The 22,359-nt window shown below is 43.5% G+C and overlaps 1 protein-coding gene across 1 annotated transcript in view; it reads right to left on the reverse strand.

The window, feature by feature from the left end:
* The window catches only part of LOC128696129 (homeobox protein DBX1-like), a 35,325-nt gene extending 13,644 nt beyond the window's left edge, over positions 1–21,681 (reverse strand). Inside the window, exons 1-3 of the mRNA XM_053787221.2 lie at positions 20,903–21,681; positions 3,806–3,919; positions 2,168–2,394 (exon numbers count right to left, since the gene is read on the reverse strand). Coding sequence (XP_053643196.1) covers positions 2,168–2,394; positions 3,806–3,919; positions 20,903–21,452 — 891 coding nt within the window. The 5' untranslated portion in view covers positions 21,453–21,681. The remainder of the gene's footprint in view (positions 1–2,167; positions 2,395–3,805; positions 3,920–20,902) is intronic.
* Positions 21,682–22,359: the final 678 nt, after the last annotated feature.

Below are 22,359 nucleotides of genomic sequence, written 5' to 3' on the forward strand. Positions count from 1 at the left end.
AGGTCGGATAGTGCACAACACGCAGGAAGGAAAAAATGAAAGTAGGAAGGCGTGAAGAATTAGATAAACGATATCTCAGGTATTATAACGGAGAAACCGAGCAGGAAGAAACCTCGGTGGCTCCGGCGTCAAGTCTGACTAAATACCAATAATAAAGTTATTTAAATACGAAATTAGAAATTGGTAGTTAATACTGTACTAATGAAAGTAAAATTAATATTGAGTACTTACAATAATCAGTGATAGGTTACTGTTATTATTATTATTACTACTACTACTAATTATAATAATAATAATAATAATAATAATAATAATAATAATAATAATAATAGGTAATATAAATGCTAGTATAATCTTAATATAATTATAATATCAAAGTTTAGTCGTTAATTACTACTACTACTACTACTACTAATAATAATAATAATAATAATAATGAGGTAAATACTATAGTAATGATTAAAAATAATGGACGCATTGAAAACACCGTCATTTGGATGTTTAGAAATATGTGAGGGTCGTTAAATGGACGTGAGAAGGAAGAGGAGGAGGAGGATGTTAGGGAAGGGAATGGGACGGAGGGAGAGAGGAACGGGGGGGGGGGGGAAGCGATGAGTTTCAACATCTTTCGTTATCAACCAGTTCCTGAGATTGTAAGTTGATGGATTAGGAAATTTGTGGCAGTTTATCTACGAGGAACTGGATTGAGACATGTGGAAGACAGAGTCACGTCAAGCAAACGGAGTTGATACATGTTCGAGATAGAGAGTTGAAAATCTTCATTATGCACCCCTATACCTATGCTATGGTCAGTAGTTTAAATATTACGGAGGCACATAATGGGTCCAGGGACTGAACACCAGTTGATAGCCCAGCCAGTTACAGTGGTAATGAACTATTTACATAACTGTCGTGCGGTTACTATCGCAGTGATAGAAGCACGGCAAGCGATAGGTCTAAAAATCTCGTATTGCTGGCGATAGTGAAGGAGAGAGAGAGAGAGAGAGAGAGAGAGAGAGAGAGAGAGAGAGAGAATGATGAGAGGGGCGAGGGAGAGATGCCGATAAAGCTTTTATTTGGACATTTCACTTTGTGTAGAACACTGTTAAGTCATCTTCACTCGATGAAGCTCTACACAATGCGAAACTTGACTTCACAAACCTCTGGCGCAATCACACTCAGGAACAATCCCACCATGGAACACTCACCCTGAAAAAATCCCAACCTAGTACAATCCCACTCTGAAACAAACAATCTCGCCCTAGAAAAATCCCACCCTAAAAAAAAACCCACGCTCGTACACTCCCACCCTGGAACGATTTCGTCCTGGAACAATCACGTCCTGGAACAATCACGCCCTGGAATACTCCCGCCCTGAAACAATTCCACCCTGGAACAATCCCACCCTGGAACAATCTCACCCTGGAACAATCTCGCCCTGGAATATTTTTTTAACCAAATGTAACGAAAGGGGGGTAGTAAACTCATGTGGGTTGAGCATTTTTCGTTAATAATAATAATAATAATAATAATATAATAATAATAATAAGCATTAAAAATGTGATTGAAAATCTAGAGAGATGAATGATAGCATAATTTTTTTTCAGTGTCATGAAAGCATTGAATTGTGCTGAGAGAATAGTGGACACAAGACATTAACTATGATAACTGCAGAAAGGGGGCGTAAAAATAACTATTATAACTGTTAAAGATAAAGGGGGAGTAATACGTGGAAGATAACTCTTGTAAGAGTACTTGCCTGGGAGTCTTAAAGATTAATATACGTGATGTATTTAGAAAACTGAGAAGTTGAAGAATGAGACACTTGTACAACATTTGGGAATCTCTATTGAGGAAACTTTTCGCCAGCCAGTGACTTCATCAGTCCAGTACAACGAAGAACGGGGAAAGATGAGGAGGAGTTTGAGGTAATCAGTCCCTCAGCCTGGAGTCGATGTGTTCCATCGATGGATTGAACACATCGATTCCAGGCTGAGGGACTGATTACCTCAAACTACTACTACTCATCTTTCTCCATTCTTTGTATTGGACTGAAGAAGCCACTGGCTGGCGAAACGTTTCCTCAGTAAGGATTCCCAGATATTGCAGATGTGTCTCATTCTTCAAGTAATAATCGTGGAAGATTACTCTTTGTAAAAGTACTCGCCTGGGAGTCTTTAAGACCAAGCTTCTCAGCCAGCTTCTTACGGTCTGGCTTGCTGATGTACTTCTGCACCTGGAAGCGGTCTTCCAGACCCTTGCGCTGGAAATCGCTGAACACCGCCCGTCGTAGCATGCCTCGCCGGGGCTTCCCTCTTACGCCCACGCCCATGGCCGCCCACGGGAAGGTACTGGGAAGGGGAACGCCGCCCATGCCCCCCACTGTTCCATATACTGTCGCCACAGAAAAGAAAATTGATTAGTTAAAAAAAAGGTCATCCTGCTGCCTGAATATACATCTATATAAGGAGTGTTATTCACAGCCAAGCCACATATTTCGAAACGTGGGGGTGAATAATACGACGTTTCGGTATCCATCTCTGCAAGGTTTGTGGGCTGATAAGTTAGATTCATGTGCAACACTTAAAAAAATTCGTCTTGCTTATCAAATTGTCGATATTTCATATATGTAGTAATAACTAGACAGTGAGTTGTGTATTTTTTGTAGCCGTGGTATTGTGGCCTTGCGGCCATTGTGTTGTGGCCTTGCGGCCATGGTGTTGTGGCCTTGCGGCCATGGTGTTGTGGCCTTGCGGCCATGGTGTTGTGGCCTTGCGGCCATGGTGTTGTGGCCTTGCGGCCGTGGTATTCTGGCCTTCAGGTCATAGTATTGTGGTTTCTATGCTTCATGACATGTATGTATGCCCGCAAACTTTACTGAGAGCTATGTATATCTCCAGTACCTTGCTGAAAAGCACGTATGCTCCCAGACCTTACTGGGAAGTATGCCTACATATGTTGTGGAGAAGTATGTGTGCCGACAAACTTTGCTGAAAAGTATGCTCTCGGACGTTGCCGATAAGTACGTATGCCCCATTCCTTGCTTGAGATATATGCCCACAGACCTTGCTGAGAAGGATGCCCACAGACCTTGCTGAGAAATATGTATGCCCCCAGACCTTGCTGAGAAGTATTAATATTCGCAGACCTTGCTGAGATGCCCACAGACCTTGCTGAGAAATATGCCCACAGATCTTGCTGAGAGGTATGCATATCCCCAGACCTTGCTGAGATGCCCACAGACCTTGCTGAGAAATATGTATGCCCACAGACCTTACTGAGATACCTTGAAAACCAGAGCTCATTGACGCACTTACACACACTCACACGCTCAGTCAGCCAGGGACAGAGAGACGAGTCAATCCCCTGCTGCCTCGCTGCTAGGTTGCCGAGGCACTCTAAAAATAAAATAAATAAATTACACTAGTTAATTGTAATGATCTGAGAAAAGAAATGACTTTTATCATGTGAGAAGACCCGAAAAGAAATGTATATTGAAAAAAATGAAAGCTTTAATGGGGGTCTGTGACAGTCGTTTCTGGGGTTAATGGGTTGTTGATAAGGGGGATTTTTTTGGGGGGGGGGATTGATGGCCATTTTTGAACGTTTAAATTGTCATGGTTTATAAATTTTCTGATTAATCTCTCTCTCTCTCTCTCTCTCTCTCTCTCTCTCTCTCTCTCTCTCTCTCTCTCTCTCTCTCTCTCTCTCTCTCTCTCTCTCTCTCTCTCTCTCTCTCTCTCTCATGCTAGAATTATTCATAATCATAATAACATTTACTTCTGCCTGTCTCACTCTCACTCACCGTTGAGGTAGGGTGGTCTACAGGAGAGTAGTGGCTGCAGGGGCGAGTGTATGATGGGTCTTGGTCTGGCCAGCTGCGGTAGACCACTTCGGTCTGCTATACTGCCTCCGCTCTCTGTGTGGGAGACGCACCGTGTAACACACTTTTAATGTCAGCTTTCTTAAAGTTAGGTTTAGTTAAGTAAGATTAGGTTTAGTTTGGTAAAAATAAGGTTAGGTTAGGTGATGGTTAGGTTAGATTAGGTTAGATTAGATTAGTTTAGGTCAGATTAGATTAGGTTAGGTTAGATTAGATTAGGCTAGGTTAGGTTAGGTAAGACTACCTTAGATTAGTAGACACATACCTCCCATGCCCTAGGTGATGTATCATCCCTGCGGACTTAGCGCTTTCCCAAATAATAATAATTTTAATAGGGGAAAGTGTTATTAGCTACAAAATTAGCTGTTAATACATGACACCGGTTCGTATGTGACACTGGTTCATATGTGACACTGGTTCGTAAATGACACCGGTTCGTATATGACACTCGTTCATATGAGCCACCGGTTCGTATATGGCACTGGTTCATATGTGACACTGGTTCGTATGTGACACTGGTTTGTATATGACACTGGTTCATATGTGACACTGGTTCGTATGTGACACTGGTTCGTATGTGGCACTGATTCGTATATGACACTGCTTCTTATGTCGCACTGGTTTGTATATGACCCTTGTTCATATGTGACACTGGTTCGTATGTGATAGTGGTTCATGTGCGACACTGGTTCGTATATGACGGTGGTTCATATCTGACACCGGTTCGTATGTGACACTGGTTCATATGGGATTCTGGTTGGTACATGGCACTGGTTCGTATGTGACACTGGTTCGTATACGACGCTGGTTCATATATGACACCGGTTCGTATGTGACACTGGTTCATATGGGATTCTGGTTAGTACATGGCACTGGTTCGTATGTGACACCCGTTCGTATGCGGCACTGGTTCATATGCGGCACTGGTTCATATGTGACACCTGTTCGTGTGTGTCACTGGTCTGTATGCGACACCGGCTCGTATGTGACACTGGTTCGTATGCGACACTGGTTCGTATGTGACACTGGTTCGTATGTGACACCGGTTCGTATGTGACACCGGTTTGTATGACACTGGTTCGTATGTGCCACCGGTTCGTATGTGACATCGGTTCGTATGTGACACTGGTTATGTGGCACTGGTTCGTATATGACACTTTTCTTATGTGACACTGGTTCTTCTGTAACACTGGTTCGTATGTGACACTGGTTCATGTATGACACCGTCTCTTATATGACTGGTTTGTATGCGAAACTGGTACGTATATGACACTTTCTTATGTGACACTGCTTATGTGGTATTGGTTCACATATGACACTAGCTCTTATGACATGGTTCTTATGTGATACTGACTTGTATGACACTGGTTCGTATATGACTCTTTTTCATGTATGACATTGGTTCATGTAGGACACTAGTTCGTATGACAATGTTTCATATATGACACGAATTCGTGTATGACAGTGGTTCATGTATGATACCGGTTCGTGTTTGACACTTATTCACATAAGGCATTTGTTCATATCTTACACTTCTTCCTGTATTAACCAATTCGAATGTGACATGTATATTTCACTTGTTTGTATGACATTGATTCGCATACGACACTGGTTTGCATACGACACTGGTTTGCATACGACACTGGTTCATATAAAACACTAGATCATATATGAGCTTGGTTTGTATGTGAAACCGGTTTATACATGACTGGTTCGTGGGTGTCACTTTATGTATGACACCGGTTCGTATGTGGCACCTTGTATATGACACTTCATATACTGCACAACACTAACTTGTATGTGACATATATGACACTGGTTCATACACTTCATATGTGACACATCTTATGACACTGCTTCTTATATGACACTGGGTTGCGCGTGAAACTGATTCGTAATACACATTAACTTTTATATGACTAATTCACGACATCAGTGTGTCATATATGACACACTGATTCTTAGGGGGTTCAAGACAATGGCTAATATATACCCAGATCATATATAACACTGTCATATATATCTTTTTTGTATAGGACACACTAGATATGTAATGCATATGTACAGGAGTCCCCATTAATATTCCCGCGTCCTTCCTGAAAATAAACACTCAAAAAATATATGAGAAAGTGGGGGTTAGGTTAAACTGACCTTATTTTAAAAAAATAAACAAGTTAAAAAAAAAAGTCGAAAAAGAAACAAATCTATCTTGCCTTAAATTCTAAATGGTGGTGCTTGTTGAACAGGTGGCTTGAGAAGACTGCTGTGACCCGGCACAACACTCATACACACTTGTGGTAGGCAGTTACAAAAAAAAATAAAAAGGCACAATACCGTTACTGGAACGACACACAAATAACCCGCATATAGAAGAGATGAGCTTACGACGACGTTTCGGTCCGACTTGGATCGTTGGACCGAAACGTCGTCGTAAGCTCCTCTCTTTTATATGCGGGCTATTTGTGTATTGTGGTAGGCAGTATCAGCCATCCTTCCCCCCCACCCCCTTCCCCCATCCATCCTCTGAACTCATTATGTCAACATCGGTAAAAATGAACCACATTTCCTTACCAAATTGTACCAACTACATGTAGGAACGCATTACATTTATATCATACAAACTTAACTAAAACTGAAAGCATTTGAGAAAGTACAGATAGGCACAGTGCCGTGACTGGAACAATAAGCAAATAACCCGCACATAGGAGAGAGAGAAGCTTATTGGCGACGTTTCGGTCCGACTTGGTCCATTAACAAAGTGACTGTAAATGGTACAAGTCGGACCGAAACGTCGCCGTAAGTTTCTCTCTCCTATTTGCGGGCTATTTGTGTATTTAAGAAAGTAATAACCAAGAAAAAGGCCGTAGAACTGTAATAAAATGGTGTTGCTTTTTAAGAGCTATGATGTCTTGAGTTGTGTGAGTCCTGCTTCTAAGAGTGTTAATGGCAGATACAGCTCAGTACGATTGTTAGGTAAGACACATATGCAACAGTTAGACATCTATATTCCGAAACGTTTCGCCTACACAGTAGGCTTCTTCAGTCGAATACAGAAAGTAGGCAGGAGCAGTAGAGATGTGAAGACGATGTAATCAGTCCATCACCCTTAAAGTCGTAGAATTTGAGGTTGTCAGTCCCTCGGCCTGGAGAAGTTCAGTTCCATAGTCAGGAACTGACTATGGAACTGAACTTCTCCAGGCCGAGGGACTGACAACCTCAAATTCTACGACTTTAAGGGTGATGGACTGATTACATCGTCTTCACATCTCTACTGCTCCTGCCTACTTTCTGTATTCGACTGAAGAAGCCTACTGTGTAGGCGAAACGTTTCGGAATATAGATGTCTAACTGTTGCATATGTGTCTTACCTAACAACCTGTCGGTATTGTATACCATTTTGATGTTCATCAGCTCAGTACGACGTACGCTGTGGTGGCCCTATAAACTCCAAACAGAAACGAATTTATCATGACTGCACTGCATCTGAGATTATTCTTTTAGCACATAATTTTCTCGTTTAATGACTGTTTTCGCACCAATCACCAAGATATTTAGCAACTGTTGAAATACAGCTAGAGTAGTTAGATAACTGTTAAAAGCACAGGAATGTATAGTTACGGTGTAACGATGGGTTACTGGCCTTGCATCTTCTCCCGGCTTATTTTTTTCAGACTTTACGGCACGATTGTTTGCTTTTTCCGCACAATTATTACTTGTGACGTTTTTCAAAAGTGTTTAGTTGTAAATGCACTTTCAGAATGGTGTAAATGTACTCTCAGAATGTTGTAAATTCACTCTGAGAATGTAAATGTCCTCTCAGAATGTTGTAAATGTCCTCTCAGAATTTTGTATATGTACTCTCAGAATGTTGTAAATGTACTTTCGGAATGTTGTAAATGTAGTATCAGACTGTTGTAAATGTATTCTCAGAATGCGCAATAATTGGGATTCTACTATATACCAAACTAGCTCCAATATGCAGACTGGTTCGTATAAATGATACAGATAGAATAACTTGGTTTCCCTAAAAGAGATAAATGGTATAAAATACCGACACGATGGAAAAATTAAACTCAAGTGTTTAATTTTTCCACTTGTGGAGGTTTTGTGCAGTTTTTCTCCCTGACTTAAATGCTTCATCCGATTGGCTTCAGATTTCATACACAGGCTTTTTTTGACCGTCTTCAAATTTCAAACACTATGTAGAAAAAAGATTTGAATCGTTAGAATGCCTGTTTGGAACGGCTTGAAACTATAAAAGCTGATGCAGCCAATGCAAAGGAAGATTAAATAAAAAAATTTAAATGTGTAGGTTCTAATTTATCAATTTATTAAGAAAATTAGTTATGTGGCTGTTATTGGTTTCCATTAGATAACTGAGGAATGCCTTGTCTGATCGGCTTCAAACTTTAATGCTAGTAAGGTTTCTGTTGCTATTTGGCTGAGAAAGTCCCAGTTTCCCAATTGAACTAATTAGGTTACTGTTATCGAAATATGAACGCCGGTATCAAAATATGAAAACTGATATCAAAAGATGAGCTCCGGTATCGGAATGTTAACATTGGTATCAAAATAACAATACCGATATATCGTAATTAGTGAAAGTTGTGGATCACTTTTAGGTTGTATGTGTTATAGTGAAGAAAGTTTCTTGAACAGAGTGTGATAGAAGGCCTCGTTTATATCAACTTCAAAATTTTAATGCCATTGTATATTACATTATTTTCCCGCAAAGAAAGCACGCTTTTTTTTGTTCTTTTTTTTTAATCACCCTGCACCTTTCATGCTTACGGTCATGCTTACTGATAAATTTACTAAACTCCTGGAACATTTCTCCCACTTCCTGTCCCCTTGCAAAAATATTTCCCAGATCACTTTAAGGGTGATTAGTAACTATTATAAATCATGATTTACATATCAGCTGTATTTCAGTAAGCGAAGGAGCCTCAGCATTTGTAAATCAATGTGAAGTAGCCGTCTGTAAACAGAGGGTCGCCATGTTTGTTGGCGGAGCAGACGACAAGGTGTACAAGGTTGCACCTCTCAGCTATACACCGTGAGCGGACAACCACTGGCTCACTATCATTGTGAAGCAAATACTGCATTATAATTTATTTTACCTGAATATGCCTAACACATTTGAGGTGCGCCTTATATGCCAGAAAATGCGATACTGAGAGGAGCCTTTCCCATTGGGTAGTGATGCCACCTAATTTGCCATCTTTACTAAGATTTACTACAGTGTGTGTGTGTGTGTGTGTGTGTGTGTATATATATATATATATATATATATATATATATATATATATATATATATATGTGTGCGTGTGTGTAATTGTGCGTGTGTGTAATTGTGTGTGTGTGTAATTGTGTGTGTGTGTAATTTTGTGTGTGTGTAATTTTGTGTGTGTGTGTATCGTGCCGAATAGGCAAAACTTGTGATTTTGGCTTAAATAGCAACGTTCTTCTTGCTGGATAAGGCAGTTAAAATTTGTGTATGCCGTAATTTCGCAAAAAATCATTCTGAACATAACGAAAAAAAATAAATTTCATTGTGTTTATTTATTATTAAATTATTGTAAACTTATCTGAAATATATTTAGTTATAAGATTAGGTAAGTTTTCTCAGGTGCTTTTGGTACAAAATTATTAATTTTTTCATTAACATAAATAAAAAAAATATATATCTTTAAACGTATAAGAGAAAATTTTAGAAAAGACTTAATTTTAAATGAATTTTGTTAATTGGCCAATTTTACCTAACCAGCACGACATTTTATATATATATATATATATATATATATATATATATATATATATATATATATATATATATATATATATATATATATATATATATATATATATATATATAAAGAAAATTAACCTTATTGTGGGTGTGTTGGCTTCCATGACATGCGTGTGAGTTCAACACTTCCAGGAAGACCATTACTGTCAAAATTTAATCCCCGTTTTGTACCAAAAATAAAGTATTTTCCACACCAAAAATTGAGAAAAAAAATGCTTCTTTATACCATAATGACCATAAAAGTATCATTCACATTTACCATAATTTTTACACCAGTTTTTTATCGCTCAAATTTCATGGATAAAATTCGGTTAATTCAAAGATCGTTTAAATTCAAATTCAAATCTTGTGGCCCCCAAGGCCAGGGGTGCCGGTTAGTTTTAGAAAAATAGATTCTAATTACGGCGATTATTAGCTTCAAACTAGCGGTGGTGTGTGTGTACACATCTGTTGTGTACACGTTGTGTGTACACAACTCTTGTGTACACGTGGTGTCTGTGTACACAAGTGTACTTGTGTGTTTACACAACAGTTGTGTACATGTGTGTGTACACAGTTGTGTACGTGTGTATTTACACAGCAGTTGTGTATGTGTGTGTTTGCACAATTGTGTACATGTGTTTACACAGCAGTTGTGTACATGTGTTTACATAGTTGTGTACATGTGTTTACACAGTTGTGTACATGTGTGTTTACACAGTTGTGTACATGTGTTTACACAGTTGTGTACATGTGTGTATACACAGCAGTTATGTACGATATAATCAGTCCATCAGTTGATGAACTGATTACATCGACTCCAGGCTGAGGGACTGATTACCTCAAACTTCTGATCTTCAACCATTCTTCTTTGTATTGGACTGATGAATCCATTATTTGGCGAAACATTTCCACAATAAAGACACCCAAGTATTGCACATGTGTCTGATTTATCCGGTACCTGAGTATTAGACGACTGTTGTGGTACCCTGTAAATTAGCCGAGGTAGAATAAAAGCTTTTAGCCTGTAAATGACTCGAGGTAGGATAACCTGTAAATGACTCGAGGTAGGATAACCTGTAAATGACTCGAGGTAGGATAACCTGTAAATGACTCGAGGTAGGATAACCTGTAAATGACTCGAGGTAGGATAACCTGTAAATGACTCGAGGTAGGATAACCTGTAAATGACTCGAGGTAGGATAACCTGTAAATGACTCGAGGTAGGACAACCTGTAAATGACTCGAGGTAGGATAACCTGTAAATGACTCGAAGTAGGACAACCTGTAAATGACTCGAGGTAGGATAACCTGTAAATGACTCGACGTAGGATAACCTGTAAATGACTCGAGGTAGGATAACCTGTAAATGACTCGAGGTAGGATAACCTGTAAATTCAGCGGTGTAAACAAAAAAAGGTAATGTAAATCATAATCAGCTACCACAGTCTCTGAACGAAAAAAAATGCACTTCGAACGTCGTACGAAGATTATTGGAACATCTCGTTGAATTATGAGAAAGTTAAGGACGCGGGGGATTGGGGGAGACTTTTAAATAGCATAAATTATAATGCTCAGTTGGACACTCTGATCGTTCGGATGACTTTAATGGTCAGCGAGGTCGGTAATCTACCCAGGTGATTATTCTGGCAGCTTTAATTATTATTATTAGAGATTATTGCATTTATTTAAAAAGAAAAATATTTAATTAATCACGTGAAATTCCTGAATTTATGATTCACGTTTTACATATTCTTATTGGAAATAAAACGCTGGGAATTATTTAAGAATGTGAACTTAATTTTTTTGCGACTTCTGTTTGTGACTTGATAAAGTCCATTGTGTGGGCGAAACGTTGTTAGTAAAGGATCATATTATGTTGCCTTTGTGTCTTTATCCAAATGTGTGTTTGGTTTAGAAAGATATTTCAGCACATACTAGTGTATTCAACGTGTCGGTATCTGTTACCAAGGTTTATACCAAATGTGTATTCGTCTGGTTTATTAAATGAAGTATTGTTTAAGACTATGGAGCAAAAAACTCCTCCAGGCTGAGGGACTGACCACCTCAAAACTACGTCTTCAGGGGTGATGGACTTATTACATCCTTCACATCTCTACTGTTTCTGCTAACTCTTCTGTATTCGACTGAAGAAACCTGCTGTGTAAGCGAAACGTTTCGGAATAAAGATTCCTAACTGTTGCACATGTGTCTTATCAAACATGCAGGATGAGCCTGGGGCCCCCATCAGGGCTCTGCTATCACATCTTTACATAGAACACTTACAAGCAGCTGCTGGCCGCTTCAATAACCTTGTCGCTAACAACGTCACTGGTATAGCGTTCAGGAGCACTACAGAAAGTCCCTGCTGGCAGGCCGTTAAAACTAACCACGCCCACTAATAGTTGCACTAATACTATTACTGTTGTTAGGTAAGACACATAGGCAACAGTTAGGCAACTTTATTCCGAAACGTTTCGCCTACACAGTAGGCTTCTTCAGTCGAGTACAGAAAGTGTCTTACCTACCAACCTCTTGGTATTGTATACAATTTTGATATTCACTATTACTGTTGTTGCCACTACTGTACTACTAGTATTACTACTACTGCTGTTGATCTGTCATTAATTCCCATCACTATACGTATCCTATTTTTAGATGTCTTTATTAAAGAAGACACTCATGGTAAAACATTTCCTTAAATAAATTGTTCTGAGCTGTTCATAAGCGAATGATATCACCGTACCATTCTCTGCCCTAACAGCGTCACACGGCTGTGTTACGTAGACGATGTCCTCGTCACCTCTAAATGTTAGGATATCCACGATCTTCAAAGCTCAGCACCCATGAATTTTAAGTTTATTTTTGACAAAGACACCGACAACAAACGCCTATATTTTTTTTTCTGACGTCCTCAGCTACAAAGTCAACAATTCGCTTAGGTTCAAAGTCTGCATGAAACCTAGTAATTAGAACGATGTCGTTCATTTTTACTTCAGCCAGGCTGCAGACCACAGGAGGCGGCGTAATAGGTTCCGTTCTAAGAACCTTATCTGCCGCCCAGAGTTACCAGACTGAAGAATGTGCCTTTATGCACCAACCAGTGTACGGAGCTCCACTTCTCTATCTTCTTCATTAAAGAATGAAAAGAACACAATACCATGGCTGGAACAAGTCACCAAAAAAATAACGTCTAGATTCTTATGACAAATTTGTGACTTAATAGCCCATCAGGGACCGAAATGTTGTCATAATCAAGGTTTTGGTGAATTTTCCATTAAAGATTGCAAGAAACGCGTCTTGGAAATCTTACACTGTACACTCAGCTGCATTAACTAGTCCTGTATATTAATCATCCTACCTGCCGAGTTGGTCAGAATACATAACCCCCACGTACGAAACTGAAACTTATAACGACGTTTCGTCCGATTTGGGCCATTAACTAATCACACTAGTCACTAGTCTCACCATGACTACTTAATACTCCAAGCCAGACCGACACGTTGTCCTGAATTTCACTTTCCTAAGTGCGGGATGTTTGTGTATTGTTCCAGTCGCGGTATTCTGCTTGATTTTATTCTTGGCCAGACTGTCTGCTGCCCTAGCCAGAGGCAGCATCAATATTGAGTGTTTACCAAACCGATAATTTAATGAGTCTGACATATGTGCAGTATTTGGGTGTCTGTATAGTGGAAACTTTTCGTCAACCAAGGGGTTTCATCAAGCCAAAATGGTGAATGGACGGTAGGAGGGGTTCAGTCCCTCAGCCTTGATAGGATGTGTTCCGTGTTATTACTTAAGACACTTTAGTGTTACTACTACTACTACTAATAATAATAATCATCGCAATAAATTAAAATAAAAATCTCGGAAGCAAGGCATAAAAATGTGCACTCTGCCTTCCCCGGGGCTCCGCATTTACACGGGATTCATTCAAGAACGAAAACAAACGTGACGGCACGTATTTGTGAATGGGCCGAGGGTGCCTCTTGCTGTGTGAGTGACAAGGCACTCTCCAGGGCCATCCTGTGAGGAAGGAGGAGGTGTTGGAGGGAGGGAAAATGGGTCTGGACGCTGAGGGAGGAGGATCTAAAAAGTGTGGAGCTAGAGGGAAGGAAGGAGGAAGGAGGGAAAAGGTGTAAATGGGAAGAAGAAAAAATGGGGGAGTGTCGTTGGTGTGATGGGAGGGAGAGGGAATGGGGAAGGGAGGGGGAGAAGGGAGAGGGGTCGAATGAAAAAAAAAAGTAAGGGAGAAGGATCGAGAGGAAGTAGAGAGAGAGGATACCAGCGGCGAGAGAGAGAGAGAGAGAGAGAGAGAGAGAGAGAGAGAGAGAGAATGGGAGAGGGGAGAAAAGCAAATCTCTTTCAGTGATGGGACCCTCACATCACCCATCCCCTATTAGCAAACAATGTCACGTAACCAATTTTTTTCGTTTGTGTTTGTCGTGGGCGTGGGTGAGGGGAAGTGATCCGCCACGAACGCCGTTCACTAATTCGGGGATCAAATGGCCACGATCCGTGTGTGTACTCGTAAATTTGTGTTCGTGGATTTGTATGCACCGATTCGTAATCATGCGTGGTCGGTATTGTATACCATTAATGTCAAGGTACCTGTGTGGCACAGAAACGATGTAATGTCATGGAATAGAGGACACCTTGTGTGTGACACAGCAACGACATATCTTGGAACAGAGGACACGAGCTTTATCATGTATGTGTGTGTGTGTGTGTGTGTGTGTGTGTGTGTGTGTGTGTGTGTGTGTGTGTGTGTGTGTGTATGTGTGTGTGTGTGTGTGTGTGTGTATGTGTGTGTGTGTGTGTGTGTGTGTGTGTAGTCACCTAGTTGAGGTTGCAGGGGTCGAGTCCCAGCTCATCTGTGTGTGTGTGTGTGTGTGTGTGTGTGTGTGTGTGTGTGTGTGTGTGTGTGTGTGTGTGTCTGTGTGTGTGTGTGTGTGTGTGTGTATGTGTGTGTGTGTGTGTGTAGTGTGTGTATACTCACCTATTTGTGGCTGCAGGGGTCGAGTCCCAGCTCATCTGTGTGTGTGTGTGTGTGTGTGTGTGTGTGTGTGTGTGTGTGTGTGTGTGTGTGTGTGTGTGTGTGTGTGTGTGTGTGTGTGTGTGTAGTCACCTAGTTGAGGTTGCAGGGGTCGAGTCCCAGCTCATCTGTGTGTCCTGTGTGTGTGTGTGTGTGTGTGTGTGTGTGTGTGTGTGTGTGTGTGTGTGTGTGTGTGTGTGTGTGTGTGTGTGTGTGTGTGTGTGTGTAGTCACCTAGTTGAGGTTGCAGGGGTCGAGTCCCAGCTCATCTGTGTGTGTGTGTGTGTGTGTGTGTGTGTGTGTGTGTGTGTGTGTGTGTGTGTGTGTGTAGTCACCTAGTTGAGGTTGCAGGGGTCGAGTCCCAGCTCATCTGTGTGTCCTGTGTGTGTGTGGTGTGTGTGTGTGTGTGTGTGTGTGTGTGTGTGTGTGTGTGTGTGTGTGTGTGTGTGTGTAGTCACCTAGTTGAGGTTGCAGGGGTCGAGTCCCAGCTCATCTGTGTGTGCTGTGTGTGTGTGTGTGTGTGTGTGTGTGTGTGTGTGTGTGTGTGTGTAGTCACCTAGTTGAGGTTGCAGGGGTCGAGTCCCAGCTCATCTGTGTGTCCTGTGTGTGTGTGTGTGTGTGTGTGTGTGTGTGTGTGTGTGTGTGTGTGTGTGTGTGTGTAGTCACCTAGTTGAGGTTGCAGGGGTCGAGTCCCAGCTCATCTGTGTGTCCTGTGTGTGTGTGTGTGTGTGTGTGTGTGTGTGTGTGTGTGTGTGTGTGTGTGTGTGTGTGTGTGTGTGTGTGTGTGTAGTCACCTAGTTGAGGTTGCAGGGGTCGAGTCCCAGCTCATCTGTGTGTCCTGTGTGTGTGTGTGTGTGTGTGTGTGTGTGTGTGTGTGTGTAGTCACCTAGTTGAGGTTGCAGGGGTCGAGTCCCAGCTCATCTGTGTGTCCTGTGTGTGTGTGTGTGTGTGTGTGTGTGTGTGTGTGTGTGTGTGTGTGTGTGTGTGTGTGTGTGTGTACTCAGTTGAGGTTGCAGGGGTCGAGTCCCAGCTCATCTGTGTGTGTGTGTGTGTGTGTGTGTGTGTGTGTGTGTGTGTGTGTGTGTGTGTGTGTGTGTGTGTGTACTCAGTTGAGGTTGCAGGGGTCGAGTCCCAGCTCATCTGTGTGTGTGTGTGTGTGTGTGTGTGTACTCAGTTGAGGTTGCAGGGGTCGAGTCCCAGCTCATCTGTGTGTGTGTGTGTGTGTGTGTGTGTGTACTCAGTTGAGGTTGCAGGGGTCGAGTCCCAGCTCATCTGTGTGTGTGTGTGTGTGTGTGTGTGTACTCAGTTGAGGTTGCAGGGGTCGAGTCCCAGCTCATCTGTGTGTGTGTGTATGTGCGTTTGTGTAGATTCATCGTCTTAATAATATTAATATTATTATTATTATTGTTATTATTATAATTTATAAAGAGCAATTAAAAGCACGTGATTAGCAGTACTGGGGACTAATTATTACTAATTAGGGGTTTTAATCCCAGTCAGTCTTGGGGCATGAATTTAGGGGGAGGTTAGGGGGCCTCGATGCTAGACAGGGGCTTTTGATCCGAGGAGTTGAAGCTACCCGCTCCCCTTCCTAGAATCAAACCTGATAACCTACCATTCCCCTAGTGTTATATGTCCCTTATGGGTTTAGCGCTTTCATGTGAGTATAATAATAATAATAATAATTATAAAAATATAAATATAGAAATAATAACAGAGGGATATTATTATTAATTACTATTATTTTTATAATCATTTTCCATACGAAACAATTATAATAAGATTTTAATTCAAGGATGAGGAGGGTTGCTCAAGGTCCTTGGATCAAGATATATTCACCAGACTCAAAGAACCTCCCCCCCCCCTTTCCTTTCCTCCCTTTGAAGAGGGTGAACATCTCCCATTTCTCCCTCTTAGAGGATAAGGAGTAATGTGTAACGCGTTAATTCTGTTATGTGAGTTTTATGTGTTAATTTTGCGTTATTAATTTGTGTTAATTCCGTGTTAAATATTTGTGTGTTAATTCCGTGTTACATCTGTGTTGTGTGTTAATTTCGTGTTAGGTCTATGTTGTGTGTTAATTCCGTGTTACATAATTGTTGTATTAATTACGTGTTACTTCTGTATTGTGTATTAAATCCGTGTTGTGTTAATTCCATGTTACGTTGTAGGAATTCGTGGAACATGTTTGATTATTAGGACAATTATTATTATTGTTGTTGTTATACCACACAACACCAGAATAAAGTCCACAACACCACAACATAACACCACACACCACAACACCACAACATAGCACCACACACCACAACACCACAACATAGCACCACACACCACAACACCACAACATAGCACCACACACCACAACACCCCAACATAACACCACAATATAACACCACACACCACAACACCCCAACATAACACCACACACCACAACACCCCAACATAACACCACACACCACAACACCCCAACATAACACCACACAACACAACACCCCAACATAACACCACACACCACAACACCCCAACATAACACCACAATATAACACCACACACCACAACACCCCAACATAACACCACACACCACAACACCCCAACATAACACCACACACCACAACACCCCAACATAACACCACACAACACAACACCCCAACATAACACCACACACCACAACACCCCAACATAACACCACAATATAACACCACACACCACAACACCCCAACATAACACCACACACCACAACACCCCAACATAACACCACACACCACAACACCCCAACATAACACCACACACCACAACACCCCAACATAACACCACACACCACAACACCCCAACATAACACCACACACCACAACACCCCAACATAACACCACACACCACAACACCCCAACATAACACCACACAACACAACACCCCAACATAACACCACACACCACAACATCCCAACATAACACCACAATATAACACCACACACCACAACACCCCAACATAACACCACACACCACAACACCCCAACATAACACCACACACCACAACACCCCAACATAACACCACACACCACAACACCCCAACATAACACCACAATATAACACCACACACCACAACACCCCAACATAACACCACACACCACAACACCCCAACATAACACCACACACCACAACACCCCAACATAACACCACAATATAACACCACACACCACAACACCCCAACATAACACCACACACCACAACACCCCAACATAACACCACACACCACAACACCCCAACATAACACCACACACCACAACACCCCAACATAACACCACAACACCCCAACATAACACCCCAACATAACACCACAATATAACACCACACACCACAACACCCCAACATAACACCACACACCACAACACCCCAACATAACACCACACACCACAACACCCCAACATAACACCCCAACATAACACCACAATATAACACCACACACCACAACACCCCAACATAACACCACACACCACAACACCCCAACATAACACCACACACCACAACACCCCAACATAACACCACAACACCCCAACATAACACCCCAACATAACACCACAATATAACACCACACACCACAACACCCCAACATAACACCACACACCACAACATAACACCACACACCACCACACCACACAATATCAAACCATTACACACCACCACACACACACCACCCGCAACCACCACACACACTACCACACACCACCACACACACCACAATACACATCACAACATAACACCACAACATAACACCACAACACACACCACAACTCACAACACAACACCACACACCACACAATATCAAACCATTACACACCACCACACACACACCACCCTCAACCACCACACACACTACCCCACACTACCACACACCACCACACACACCACAACATAACACCACAACATAACACCACAACACACACCACAACACACACCACAACTCACAACACAACACCACACACCACACAATATCAAACCATTACACACCACCACACACACACACCACCCGCAACCACCACCACACACCACACACCACCACACACTACCACACATTACCACACACTACTACACACTGCCACACACCACCACACACCACCACACAACCCCACAACCCCACAACCCCACATACCGCTACATGCCACATACCAGCATGTACTACACACCACAAACCACCTCATTCAACATACCAAAACAAAGACACACACATAGGTAGAGGGCAGATAGGTAAATGAGCAATAGGACTGTTAGTGCTTGTGTCTGAGGATTTTAGAAAGTGGAGCGCTGCGGGTAATTAGGTGATTGAAGAAGGTACCATGCGCAGTTTTAAGAGGAAGTATGATAGAACCCACGAGGCCAGTGTTAGTGTGACCTGCGGTGAGTGTGAGACGGTGTCGCGTGCAGTGACTCGGCACCCCCGTAACCACAAGTAGGTGAATACATGGTTCCTCATCACCATTCACTACCACCATCAACCACCACCACCATCATCATCAACCACCATTATTACACAGTTCGTCACCACTAGTACCTCCACTACCACAGTTAACCACCATCACCACTACCACTCACCCACCCACTAGCAACGTCAAAATAAAAGATTCACCATCATCACCACTGTCACCATCACTTTTATCACACCAACTATCATCACTGTCGCTATCACCATCACCATTATAATCACCACCACTATCACCATCACCTCCACTACCATCACCACAACCATCACCATCATTGTTATCACTATCATTATCACCATGATCACTGTTATCACCACCACTATCATTACCACTATCATCACCGCTATTATCACTATCACTGTAATCACCATTACCTCCGCTATCACCATCATTACAACCATCACCATCATCACTATCATCACCACTATCACCACAATCATCACCGCCACTATCTTCACCATTACCACTATCAGGATGAGTTCCTGTGGGTTCATAGGGGTGAGGGTGGGTTCACGGGGAGTGGGTTAATGGGGTGTGGGTTAGTTCATGGGGTGTGAGTAGGTTCATGGGGTGAGGGTGGGATCATGGGGGTGTAGGTGAGTTTATGGGGTGAGGGTGGGTTCATGGGGGTGTGGGTGGGTTCATGGTGGTGAAGGGTGGGTTCATGGTGGAGTGGGTGTGTTCATGGAAGTTAAGGTGGGTCTACATGGTGAATGACAGTTCTACAGGGAAGACAAGGTGGGTGACATACACGGGGTGGATGATATACACAGGGTGGTTGACATACACAAGGTGGGTGATATACACAGGGTGGGTGGCATAAGGTGGGTGATATACACAGGGTGGTTGACATACACAAGGTGGGTGATATACACAGGGTGGTTGACATACACAAGGTGGGTGATATACACAGGGTGGTTGACATACACAAGGTGGGTGATATACACAGGGTGGGTGACATACACAAGGTGGGTGATATACACAGGGTGGGTGATATACACAGGGTGGATAGCACACAGGGTGGGTAACACATAGGGTGGGTAACACATAGGGTGTGTGGCATATACAAGGTGGGTGATATGCCCAGGGTGGGTGATATACACAGGGTGGGCGACATACACAGGGCGAGCGACATACACAAGGTGGGTGACATACACAGGGTGGGTGACACAGGGGGGGGTGATATACACATGGTGGGTGACACACAGGGTGAGTGATATTCACCGGGTGGGGGATATATACAGGGGGTGATATAAACAGGGTGGGTGATATACACAGGGTGGGTGATACACAGGGTGGGTGATATACACCGGGTGGGTGATATTCACCGGGTGGGGGATATATACAGGGTGGGTGATATGCACAGGGTGGGTGATATACACAGGGTGGGTGATATACACAAGGTGGTGATATACACAGGGTGGGTGACATACACAGGGTGGTGATATACACAGGGTGGTAATATACACAGGGTGGGTGATATTCACCGGGTGGGGGATATGTACAGGGTGGGTGATATACTCAGGATGGTGATATACACAGGGTGGGTGATATTCACAGGGTGGGTGACACACAGGGTGGGTGACATACACAGGGTAGGTGATATACATAGGGTTTCTGACATACATAGGGTGGGATGAGGGTACAGGGAGTGTATTTTGGGCATTGCGGGGTCACGATAGGTGAAAGTTGGTAGGGTGTCTAGGGAGGGGGGTCGTACCTGTGTCATGGTGGTCGTGAAGGAGGGGGTCGCCCCGTGCTGGCGGGCTGGGGGTATCATGCCCCAAGATGGCCGTCACAGAGAACTTGAGATGCGGCTTGGTGCTGGGTACGTCTGGGCTGTGCGGGGCATCCCCATCGCAGCCGCAGCCGCCCGCCCCGCCGCCCTCCTCACCGTCCCGGGCAGAGCGGGGCGGGGAGGGTACCGGCGCTGGTGGTGTCAGTCTATCCGGCCCCGCGGGGCGCGCCAGCAGGCCCAGGTAGTGGGCGGCGGGGTCGTCCTTGTAGTAGTAGTGGTCGCGATGGTCGTCGTGGAGGAGGAGAGGCGGCTTGGTTGCGACGGGTCGCGCTAGTTGTCGCTCCCGCAGTAGCGACTCCACAACGTACGGAGCGGTGAGGCCGCCCATCGTGCCCGCCACGGTCGACGCCGTGGAGAAGGGCAGAGGCAGGGGCGCCAGCGACCCCAGCAGACTGTGAGCGGGCAGGCCAGAGTGCCCCAGGGGGCGCAGACCTCCGCCTAAAACCCCCGCGGGGCCCACGCTAGGCAACATCTGCCACACTTTATCTCCAGACAAACAATTAGAGTATCACAAAGCCACGGAACAGCGGTTGTGAGAGTGTTGTTAGTGATCACTGAGGGTGGAGGGCGGCGGCGGCGGCGGCTGCTGCGGCTGCGGCTGCGGTCATGGCTGCTGCTGCTGCTGTGTTGTTATAGCGGTGGCGGCCACAGCCTCACTACTGCCCCTTGTGCTCACCGCCACAGCTCAACCTCCACTCATCTCCTCACTTCCAGATGAGGCAAATAAACCCAACATGTGATATGTTTCGTGTTATCCTCGTTAGAGTCTATTGTATGAGCGTCCCCATCATTGTTGGCGACGCCCCCACCACCAGCCTCTCCGCCAATCACCGCCGCCGCTCCGCCTCCAGACGCTCCCCATTGGCTGAGTCTTTGTTGCCACATTGGCCGGGAGGGCCAATCAGATCTGGGGATGTATTCATTGCTGGCTTGTATGATGGTGATCTTGTCGAAATGATTCTGATGGGGATCCTATGATGTCGTTGGCCCCGATGGGATTAGAGAGCCATCAGGAGTCCCGGGGATTGATTCTCCACTCGACGATCAATCCCCACAAGAGAATACTCATTTCCGGATGGGTATATCGGGAGGGGTTGAATAAGAATGGTCTCATCAGAGGCTCTCCAGGTACCTCCCAAGGGGTCAATCACTTGGTTTCTTGGAGCGTGAGGTTAGACTGGGTACCTGATGATGGTGCTACGTGTGTCTGACGGCCACTCACCCTGGCTTATGGCTGCGTCTTATGGCTGGTGCTTGTGGCTGTGTCTTATGGCTGCTGCTTGTAGCTGTATCTTATGGCTGCTGTTTATAGCGTCTGTCTTGAAGTCTTAAGGCTGTCTTGAAGTCTTAGGGCTGATTTCAAGTCTTAGGGTTGTCTG

The sequence above is a fragment of the Cherax quadricarinatus genome, chromosome 48 (genome assembly GCF_038502225.1).
Source record: "Cherax quadricarinatus isolate ZL_2023a chromosome 48, ASM3850222v1, whole genome shotgun sequence".
Lineage (NCBI taxonomy): Eukaryota > Metazoa > Arthropoda > Malacostraca > Decapoda > Parastacidae > Cherax > Cherax quadricarinatus.